At 36.5% G+C, this 11507-nt stretch overlaps 1 protein-coding gene across 8 annotated transcripts in view; it reads right to left on the bottom strand.

Annotated features, from left to right (window-relative positions):
* Positions 1 to 1393: 1393 nt before the first annotated feature.
* The window catches only part of TTC3 (tetratricopeptide repeat domain 3), a 65293-nt gene continuing 55179 nt past the window's right edge, over positions 1394 to 11507 (bottom strand). For 3 of the 8 annotated variants that reach the window (XM_035545984.2, XM_035545989.2, XM_035545981.2), the window contains exons 37-46: positions 10811 to 10879; positions 10006 to 10102; positions 8995 to 9095; positions 7972 to 8065; positions 7223 to 7321; positions 4310 to 4731; positions 3735 to 3855; positions 3355 to 3588; positions 3056 to 3145; positions 1394 to 2745 (exon numbers count right to left, since the gene is read on the bottom strand). In XM_035545984.2, the coding sequence (XP_035401877.1) occupies positions 2635 to 2745; positions 3056 to 3145; positions 3355 to 3588; positions 3735 to 3855; positions 4310 to 4731; positions 7223 to 7321; positions 7972 to 8065; positions 8995 to 9095; positions 10006 to 10102; positions 10811 to 10879 (1438 nt within the window). In that variant the 3' untranslated portion in view covers positions 1394 to 2634. The remainder of the gene's footprint in view (positions 2746 to 3055; positions 3146 to 3354; positions 3589 to 3734; positions 3856 to 4309; positions 4732 to 7222; positions 7322 to 7971; positions 8066 to 8994; positions 9096 to 10005; positions 10103 to 10810; positions 10880 to 11507) is intronic. The other 5 variants (XM_035545982.2, XM_035545987.2, XM_035545988.2 and 2 more) reach the window with 2 other exon arrangements.

Here is an 11507-nt window from a genome sequence, read left to right as displayed (position 1 = left end):
AAAAAGCTCCATGACTACTGTGCCCCACCCCCCAGTTACTGGAAATAAACACTTGTGCAAGATCAAGAACCAGCACAGGATGATTACTGGAAAACAAGTTCCTGCTTCTAGTCTGCGTGATGTTAGAGTGCCACCTGCTGCTCACAGCTGAGGCAGCAGTAGCACTTCACACATTTAGGTTATTTGAGAAGATGCACTGGTGTTCGAGCCTGCCTCTGGCCATAGCATCCGCAGCAGCAAATCTCTTACCCACACCCTACTCGATCACCTCTCTGCCTGCACTGTGATGATCCCAGGGGCCTGATGGTACAGAATAGTTCAGAAATACAACACGGACAGCTGAAAAATCCTGTTCTAGAGTGAGTGCGCCAGTTGCTCCCTGGAACGTTCTTGCTCTCCCAGAAGCAGCTTTGACAGGTAGCCAAGGATTAACGTTACAGTATCTGCGCTAAGCTGCCTAGAAGTGGTCATTGCAGATTAGAAATTGGACTCTTTTCACATATTGATACCAGACTACTTCTACTGTAATTATGGAGCATTTCACAGACCTTTCATGTATAAAGGAAAAGGTCAACTGCATCCTAACACTGCAGGAATAATCATTTAGCACACAGTATATATCCTTAAGTCAGGAATCCTAGACACAGAGCAAGGCTGTTTTACCTTGTCCTAGTCTGAAAATAAACTAGCCTTGTCCACACGTACTTAACTGTTAAAGAGTCTGAGACTTCTTATCTCCATAAAAACTTAGCCTTAAATGTCTTAGAACTAGATCATGTTTTGTTGTCTGCTCTCAGGCTTCCTTTTTAAAGATGTGAATAAACCACTTCTGGCTATCAGTAAAAATTCTTGTGGTTTCTGTACGTCAGGGAAGAGAAGAGGAGCACAGATTAAAAATCACCCCACTTACTTAGCAACTTGGGCTCCTATCGGTGCTGTGAGTATAGGGAAAAAATAAGATTAGCTGGTAACAAGCATGAACATTCATAAATATCAGTTAATGAACTCTGCATTAACACTAAGTGTTGCCTTACCTGTTTTCACAGCCAACTTACCCGTGTTACCTCTAACCAAGTTATATTCTATTTGGAAAACACCAAATAGTTGACCGTGGCTTGTGGGACTGCTTTGCCACTGCCTAGCAAGGTCAAGGTTCCCTCTACCCTGGAAAAGTGGCCTAAGTGGCAAGGACTTGGGCTGCTTCTGTGAACAGTTGATAAAGTCTAATTAATATATATATATTTTTCCCCCCACTGAGAAAATAATAGAAGCTGAAAAGGATGCAAGTGGTGTAGTGCTGAGCAGCACAGTACCTAATTCTTTGGCTATACAGTGCCTTAGCCCTCTAGCAAATAGTAGTTTACTCAACAGTAACTCATACTTAGCAAAAATATTAAAAGAACACCACATCAGCTGCAGTAGTAATTTTATTTTTGATCCAAGTTCCAATTAGTATACTGACATATCTCAAGATAGTTTAAAACTTCATCTGTAGTATACATACTCCACTTGGGGAAACAAATGATCCATTAGACTTACCTTATCTCAAATAATCAGCTTAATACTGCTTGTACCCAAACAATCATACTCACTGTATTTTCAGAGTGTTTACATTATCTAGTGTACCAGTGTATGCTATCTAGCCCTGGTCTTCTGGCCATCTGAAACAATTTTTTACAATGAAAAGGGTACTCATTCTGGCAAGTTCAGACTTTTGAAGCAGTAGGGTAGCAATTCTTTCAGCTGTTGTACTGTGTACCTCACATTGCTCATAAACCAGCATTCACGCACAGAATACAAATACACTCTATTGCTTCATCAAAAATAAAAATCTTTTAATTCCGATTTAGACAAATCGGATCAACTATGAGGGATATTTAAGATATTTTCACATTAAAAATTGAGTCATATTATTCCAAATCAATGATGTACAAACAAAAGGAATGACCAGAATACTTAAATTTCTTGCTTCAAACTATTGTTAGAAGTCATTATTTAAACAATCTGAATTATGAGTTGTAGATTTATGTGGAAAAAGGTGTTGAAATTGTATGAACCCTATTCAAAATGATCACAAAAATCCTGATTTGAATCCTGCAGTTAAGTTATAATTGTTTATACTATGAAAAGGTAGTGGATTGGTTGTTCCAAGTTCTAGTCTGTCATTCAGCTCACCTATTTGTTTGATATTAGAATTTGATATTAGAATTTACTTTCAGTGTAGTATCATCTCTGAAGGACCCGACACGCACTTTTTACAGGAATTGTTCATAGGCATAACCATCCTTTGAGAAAAGTAGATATGGTAGTTTAAACCCCTTAGCCAAAAAACCTACCAGCTTTGTGTGATTCTGGCCTCTGAACTACATCAGCTGCACGCATTTAGGCAGCAACCAGGAAAAGTGCTGGATTTTGGATATACTGACTTGATACTGTAGGTGCCGTGGCAGTACCCGTGTCTCATGGCTTACAGCCAAGTGTTAAATACTGGACGAGAATGAGTTCTGCTATCCTTTCCAGCAAAACCAGGGATCAGCCTCTTCCTAGGCATCATGTTTCCATTCCTTGTCATGTCATGACGGTTATTTGTCTGCAGCCACTTTACATCTTATTACAGGTTAAATAAAACAAGATTTAGGCATATTTTTTTCTTGCAGGAAGCTCAGGAAAGTCTTCAGGTAACAGAACATGATTGCGGCAGATAGGGCAGGTACTCGAATGTTCCTTTAGCCATTTTCTAATGCACTGCAAGAACGGGAAGATATTGTTGAGGAAACAGTCCAAGTCTGGTACAAAGAGTTCAGCTCAAAGAGCTTCAATTCATTCTGATGAATTATCACCTTAGTTGAGATCTAAAACTTGAAACTTTTCAACACGGTAAGATTGTATCTAGCAAGTCTTGGTGCACAACGTATATAAAGGAAAACTATGTATTGTTGTTTTTAACTTCAGGTACTAGAGGATGAGGGGGAAAAACTTTTTAAAAGTAAACCAACTGTATAACTGAACAAAGAGTAAACATTCTTATCACTTAGATGCAAATAAGAATCCTCACCTCTCTGTGAAAATGATGCCCACATTCCAGTTCACATGAGTCTCTGCTTAGCTCATCATGACATATGGTGCAAGGATCATCACTGGAGGCCTATACAAAAAATGTTATTTGAAAGCTAGCAACAATTAATCATTGAATTCTAAAAATTTAATGATGTTACTAACTTTAACCAAGTCTATTTAAGGTTTTATCCACAAAATGAACAAGTCCTGATTATTTTTTCCAGCAATACACCTAATTATTTCACATATCATAATAAGTACAGGGTAATAATTTGAAATTCATCATGGAGAACTTACTGTAGAGTCTATTTTTTTCCACTTAGATTTAGGCATTGCTCCAACATTTCCCCATGGCTGGAGATTTGGCTGAGCTGGATATGTATTTTGACTCGAGGCATTTTTGTGCACAGGTCTTGCCTTGGGTGGGCTGGGTACATTTTCTTCTGCAGATACTTCCTGACTCCGAGTCCCAGTCTGTCCTGGTGAAGCAGAGGATACCGACTTCACAGGTCTCCCTGCTGAAGCTGATGCCTAGGCAGGTATTGGATAAGAATTTTGAGCAAGTTCACAGTTCAGAGCCTGACAGCAAAGAAAAATGTGCTCTCTCTTCTGGAATGTGCTGCGTTATTTCCACCGTCAGAGGTGCACAGCAGAAATGGCAGCAACTACAACAGTACCTTATTTTGCTGGTCCAGAATGAGATCTGTCACTCTTCTTAGAATTTCAGTGGAGCTCAAGCTTAACAATGTATTCCCATTTCTTCTCTGTACATCTTTTATGAACTTGGCAAAGGTTGAACTGAAATAAAAATGACATAATTAGCAATTAGTAATACTGTGGCTATTATAGGCATAATCACGGTATTAGAAAACACTATTTTCCATGTTTGACTCATAGCAGTAGAGCCTACTGCTCCACTAACTAAACTAACTAACTTCTCAGATGAACTACAGCAAGCACCTGCTTCCAACACCTCTCAGTAACTAGGATCTAGCTACCTTAAATCATAAAAATAAAATACTACTAGTTCTATTTGCTGGTGCTTCTAAGTGAGAACCACATTGAGTCAACTCTGTAGGTCTGCTGCCTTAAGGAATGTCTCACTGAACAAGGGAAAGAAACTAATGCTTTAAGAAAACTCGTCCTATGAAATAGGAGCCATCTACTAACAAATCAATTCTTTTTGTACTTTTATCATTGGACGATTAGAATTTTTATTGCCCACCACAACATTGTACACATTAAAAAATACCTGCTGTAGCCTGGAAATATAGTTTGTAGATGTGCAATAATATTTTCAAATGTTTCTGGAGGCAATGCGTTGTTTGGAATTCCAGGGGGCCTCATATGTATAGCTGAATCATCGTGGTGGGATTGGTTTGGTTGGATATTCTGAGTATTACTTCCAGAAATCCTTGATGGACAAGTTAATGAAACTTTATCGGCATACGATCCTTCCAGAGGTTTGGAATGTTTTTTCACTGCTCCATCACTTGCAGAATGAGACTTAGAATTTGCGTGTGCTAGCTTCACACCAGCCTGTGTATTAAACAAAGCAGTTGTTGGACGTTGATCTTCAGAACTTGAAAATGCTGGAAGTAAGTTAGGTTGTGCAGATGCAGAGGAATACATGACAACAGCTGGATCACTGATAGCCAGTCTGCTTTGTTTTCTCTAGGAAATAAACAGATTCCACAAGAAAAATAGTAATTAAAATAAGTCGAGCAGAACTCTTGAGCATTTGCAGCATAAACTTTGCTACGTTTTGGCCATGAGAAGGAACTGAAAAGTCTTATCAGTGTATCTTAACTTGTTCTACCAAGGTAAAAATATCACACAAAGGTGCTCTTTAATAAGTACTACATACAGACAACCTGTTTGCAACAGGATTAAATAGGGCAGTATACATGCGTTAATTACAGCTGTTACTTATTCTGGGTTTTCTAAAGAATGAATGGCTGTTGGAGAGCTTTAAGTTTTAAAGAAGTGTAGTTTGAAGTTGGTGGTAGAAGCTACTGCTTTAAAATAAGTGCCATCAATTTGAAAATACAAAATTCGTTGCTTTTAACTGATGATATAATCTATATATAATCCAGTGTAACATTTACTTATTTTAAAACCAAACACAACAGCTATAATCATCACCCTCAAGAACTTGGAGTTGACACAATCCAGGAAGATTTCTTTTTGAACTAACAACTCTCTTCCATAAATGGAAAGAACTCCTTAAAATCAGTTGTTTGGCCCCATCACTGCTGTTGTTTCAGAACTTGACGGCTCTAAGGCAGCTGGCTGCCTTCTAGCACACAGAACTAAAATTCTACATTTACACATAGTCAAATTAAACCTGCTGGTCCTTATTCAGAGTGTCCTTTAATTTAATACTTTAATCACTTTTTGAAGTGATACTTTATCCTCTCAATACAGGTGTATGCCCATAACCACCTTTAACAGAAAAGGATCATCTCCTTAGGAGAACGAGAAGAAATAAAAGAAAGTAAATTTTGGCATAAGCTACTAGTCTACAAAAAGCCAGAGACTGAAAATTTGCTTGGGAATGTGATTTTTTAAAATCTGTATGTAACCAGCTTAGCTTTGCCAACAGAGATATGAAAAGTCAGCTTGACCTAAAACATTACATAGTAGAACGATCTAATCTCAATTTTAGCCCATTTAGATTTTTACAAGTTTTCACATTCCTTAGGACAAAGCTTTAGGTTTATTTTTGTAGATCCTTACAGAGTTTTTAAGCTTTATCAAATGATGTTTTTGTATCACTTGATTCAAAATTTGTAAGAACTACAGACAGAATTAAACAGCCAAGGAGAAAAATAGTTTTCATCAAGTCTTTTTCATTTGGATTCAGCATTTGCCTATGAAAGTCTTCATGAAGCTGAAAGAACTACAGATACCTTTTCTAATTAGTTACTCCTGCATTACTGCAGTAAAACCAGATACCAAATGAAGAACAAAAGGATCAAAAGTCACTCTGCTTCCCAACCTCTAAATTGATGGCAACCGAAGGATATAACTTAGGTAACTAAGAAAATCTACAATATTCTTAAGAGTTCTGTGCCAATAAGGAGAAAAAAAATATCTGGAAATAACTGGGAAGAAATAGTATGCAGGAGAATGTAAGGGTAACCATTATTTGTACAAGTCCAGAAAAATTGTAGTAACAATCATAAATATACTACAGTATTAGAATAGAGAATTGGGTCCAAATTAAACCACAAACAAAGGAAAGAAAAAAATATGACTTTCTGCAGAGAATGTACTTTTTAGAGGAAGTTTCTTTTGTGGCATCTTTGATGCATTTAGGAATTTCATTTATAAATATACTATGAGCATTTTACTTAGCAGGTCATTTAACTCCCCTGTCTTGAAGGGTTCTTGATTGAACCCTTATTTCCTTACTCCAAACTGACCCAGGTATAGTGATTTTTGAATACTATTTGTCTTCATGACTAGACATCAGCTCTGTGCCCTAATTTCAATTTTACTCTCAGTGAACAGCAACATTCAGGTTTTTGGCATCATCACTGCAGCTAGCTTGGCTCCAAGTATTTCAGCATGACCACGTGTCCTCCCACCAGCATGGTGATGAATAGCTGTAGGAGTAGTGACTTACACTGACATTGTCCTTGTACCAGGAACAATCATGCATAGTTAGAAAGTAACTGACAAGGTTTGAGCAAAGCATTTGTGGAACTTCTAACCCATAAGAAAATGTTGTTAATACTATTTGTCTGGGACGTAGTTACTGCAGGTTAATTTCTATAAATGGCTGACACCGTATCTAGTTCCTAACAGATACAACTGGAAGTTAATTTTGGTATCCATCATCACATCATATGTGTTGGTGTAATGGGTCTTTGTCCCTGTGGATTTTGGTGTAAAGTCATGACGTACAAGAAAATGGGAAGCATTTTAGCATCAACTTTTAATAGCTTAAGCCTCTAAAAAGGACTTTGGAATTTGTCACTGGATGTTATCCTGCTAATCTGCAGTCACCTTTTCCTGGGCATACGGAGAGGCATAGATTAGTTTGTGTTCAGGGCTACGTATTCAAGTTCTTTATGTACACGTTCTGTAACAGATAGCCATGCTGGGTACAGACCTAAAGAATTTCTTAACACACCACTATCAAATGTAAGATACATACTAGGACACTAGGAGGAGATGAAAGATCCACAGCTTCTATTTTGGTGAGGCAATTTCGTACACCGTTTTTCACCATCTGAATTTTTTCTTCATACCCAACCTGCAAAAGGAAAATAAATTTTCCAAATTAGCATTAGCTAAAGCCCTTTTGTTACTTAAAATGACATTAACAACATTAATAATGGCATTAACACCTTTGCAAAATAACAAAGGTATCAGGTCTTTCACATGGAGACATAAGACTACCATTTGGTGTAGTAACATAACTCTCTATTGAAGGACTTGCATTAATGTTTGAAAGGGCTTGTGAAGTATTTTCTAGTTTTTAAAACTTAACATGTGTTACATATTAAGTGTTATATGTTAACATTATTATATGTTAACATATTAACAGTGTATTCAGCTTCTCTTAGCAACAGTTCTCCCTTGTTTTTGAAGAAGTTGCATGGACATTTAAAGTTCAAAAAATACAAAGGAACTGAGATTACAGACTCGTTATTCTGCAATCCAATCTTTAAGCAACATATGCAAAGGAAAGAATTTTGCCTTTATGAAACTGAAGATAGTCATTGTAACCTAACTATATTTAATAATCAGGCCTTATAACAGAAGCTTTCTTTTGTCATTAAAAATCTGTAGATGAGTATTTGGAGAAGACACTAGTGTTTTAAAAAAGGAATGCAATTTTATTTATTCTTTTTTAATCTCCAAAATTCAATTTATATGTTGTTATGAGAAATTAAGACTTACCTCTACTTTTTCCATTTGTTTCTTTATATTTGAAATAAATATTTCCCAAGAATCGATCTGTGACTTCGACTCAGGAAGTGCTGAAGCCGAGCTGCTGAAATAATGAAGATTTTCAATTAAACTCCAGCATTCCCATTAGTTTGTCTATTATGGAAAAAAAAAAAAAAAAAGGCTGAGAGGCGACCTCATTGCTCTGCAAGTCCCTGAGGAGGAGAAGTGGAGAGGGAGGTGCTGGCCTCTGCTCCCTGGTCACTGATGACAGGACACGTGGGAATGGCACAAAGCTGCTCCAGGGGAGGTTAAAGCTGGACATTAGGAAACATTTATTTACTGTGAGGGTGCTCAAACACTGGAACGCGCTTCCTAGAGGGGCAGTTGAACACTGACAGACATGGGGCATCAAGAGACATTTGGACAATGCCCTCAGTAACACATTTTAACTTTGTAAGCCCTGAGGTGCTCGGGCAGTTGGACTCGAGGATAGTTGTAGGTCCCCTCCAACCGAAATATTCTATTCTATTCCATTATTTTTGCTTAAGACCAATGGTTTTAATACAACAGTTCCTTCCTGTATGGGCAACTTCTACTGGGAGAGGGAATATGGCATATATTTTTAAAGAAGTAACTCAAAAGGACTAAGTTAGTTCCTCGTAAGGAAGGCAACAATCTTGTCATACGCCAGTTTTGTTTCACCTCCTCTTTATTTACATTGCAGCCCCCTCGCTAGTGATACTGGGCAGGAGTAACTGGAATGTTCCCAGTACCCTAATCTTCCCAGGCTAAGAAAGAGTAAGACAAGAAGTTTGCTGCTGCTGCTTAAATATTTCACATGTTAATGACGTAAGACTGAAAAAGAAAATCAACTTCAGAGAAGTTGCATTTAACTACTGCATACCTTTCAGGCAGCCATCACTTTGTGAGAAAAATTGACTTGTCTAGTTAACAGATCATGACTAAACATCTGCTAATTACTTTTGTTTAGCAACTAGTAGTACTGAAATTACTAGTGTAAACTCTCCATACCTGCTTAATGACTTCAGCATCTTGAGATTTCTGTCTGCATTGGCAGCTATGGCATTTAGCTTGTATACTTCAGTTTTTTTCCAGTTTTTGAGTACTGATATCTGTAACAAAATAATTGCTTAAAAAAGGATTGCAATAAAAGCAGTGCTATAACACAAGGAATAAAGCCTAGAATCACCTTAAACAATAATTTGATGATACAGAGTACAACATACAATCACGCACTGCTCCTATGGTGAGGAATTTCAAGGAGAATTAAGGGCACTGGCAGGCCTTTAGGAGGATAACTAGGTTATATTCACTTCAGCTGATTGCAGAAAGCATCCATATGTGTTCCCTTTGCACCTTATCAAAAATGTGCATGCACATATTTTAAGTCAATAAGGCACTCTTTTAAATACTGCATGATTGAAGACCAACACGAACAAACAGTCTAATCTTTTTCATAAAATTTCACTGCAGGTTAAGACAATTTTCAAGCCTTTCCTAAGAAGAAAGCATTGTTCATGATACTTAAAGCATTTCCAATATAAAGCACTATTTTAGCAAAAATCTTGATCAGTAATCTCCATTTAGCAAAATACTGAAATTGCTCTCTGATTCTACCCAAGAAATAATTAGCTATACATTCACTAAGCATGACTTAATTTTGAACAAGAATCTGTATCTTCCTATGGTTAATTCCTACTAATGGAATTTATTCATAAAGCAGGTAAGAAACTGAATTATTTAGCTGAATTTTGTTTGGGGCTATAACAGATGCCTCAAATTCTGTGCACTTTTAATACTGGTCAACAATAATCCACCATGATGATTTGCTAAGTTTTCCTAGATAACATCCTGAACAGCAGTTGTCGATATTTGATCAACACTTTTAATATATTCTTATAAAAAGTCTTAGATGCTACTTTAAGGGAAATTGTTAGTTAAGACTTCAGCAGTCATCTTCCCCACCCATCAATGCAAATGATTCAGGCTGTAACAGAAGCATTTTAGGGTTTTTGTTTGTACCTCTGCTTTAACAGCTCTTTTCATATGTTCCTGGTAGTCATCTTGACTCTTTTTTATAAGTTCTTCCAATTTTACCTTCTCATTAGCAAGTTTATTGCTGCAAAACAGAAAGAGGTTAAAGATTTGAGTAACATTTACAACAGTAGTACATTCTAGAGGTTTTCTTCAGCTATTACTTGTCTTTTCCTCAGAAGCATGTATCTTCATTTATGTTGTACAGCTTGTGCCTTTGGGCATAGTATCATGTTCTTGTAGCCATACTGCTGGCTCCATGGACATAACTTTGGGATTTCTTAACCAAATTTCACTGTGCAATGTAAAAAGTTTATTGGGGCTTAACTACTGCAGACATGCAAGTTTTACTGTTCAAAGCCTGTTCACATATATGAAGAACGTATAAATGAAACCTTGAATTCCATCTAAGCGCAAACGAACAACTTTTAGAAAGTGTTCAGATAACTTTATGTACACTTAGAATTACAAGTATGTGAGGATCCAAAGCTGCATATGACAGTTCAGTATGTATGTAGAGCACCCAACTTCTAATGTATCCTAAAATACTGTATCATATAATCAAGAGAAATATATTACAGTATTTTGAAAAGCCAGCTTTGAATTATTCTAAATAATTAAAAGAAAGTAATATTTACTTATATTAAGTAAAAGTAAACTAACTGAGAATAAGAGATACAGGCTAAAGTGCTCATTTTTTCTGATTTTTCACCCAGAATGAAACAGACAACTCCAATAACGACAAGTCAGTAGAAAAATACAAATATTGCTGAGAGTTTTACGAGAGTTTTACCTGGTCTCAAGACATGTATTGAAATATATGTTATACTGCTTCTCCTTCTCATCAATGGTCTTTGAATACCTAGAGTAATCAAATATTTTTTAAGCTTATTCTGAAAAATGTTCAAACACATTACACGTTCCTCTATAACCACAGTGATAACTACGCAGCAGTGACAATCTATACATTTTGTATGTTGTTTAATACTGTAAGTGCATTTAAATGTATTATTAATTAAGCAGCAAGTAATTAATATAAGTGCAAGCTGATAATTTTTCAAGAAAGATTTGGCTCGAACTATTAATAGTAAAGATAAAATAGCATTCAAGGACAGAAGCCTTCTTATGTCTGAAAACTGACAGAGAACATTAAAAATATAGTAGGAAGTGTCAAGTCTGATTAGAAAAATCATTACTGTAAGTCAGTTTCATCAGTTTTCTGACAGCTATTTTAAAATGCTTACCTGTGCTTGCAATAACACAACAAAATACTAAAGCAGACATGCATATTCCAGCCTATTACTGTGAAAAAGCTTCTAGCTAGTTATGCAGCCAATGATTAGACTACTTAAAGATTGCTGAAGTTCTTAAAATGTTTTGGGAAAAACTACTTACTATACTGTGTCAGGTGACACTGAATTTATTTTTTCAGTGTGTCAGTGACGTAATTTCCTAGATGCTCTATGACTATAGTAGAAGGTTGACTGAAG

Source organism: Cygnus atratus, chromosome 1 (assembly GCF_013377495.2).
Source record: "Cygnus atratus isolate AKBS03 ecotype Queensland, Australia chromosome 1, CAtr_DNAZoo_HiC_assembly, whole genome shotgun sequence".
Classification (NCBI taxonomy): domain Eukaryota; kingdom Metazoa; phylum Chordata; class Aves; order Anseriformes; family Anatidae; genus Cygnus; species Cygnus atratus.
This window is presented reverse-complemented; position numbering and strand designations above follow the sequence as displayed.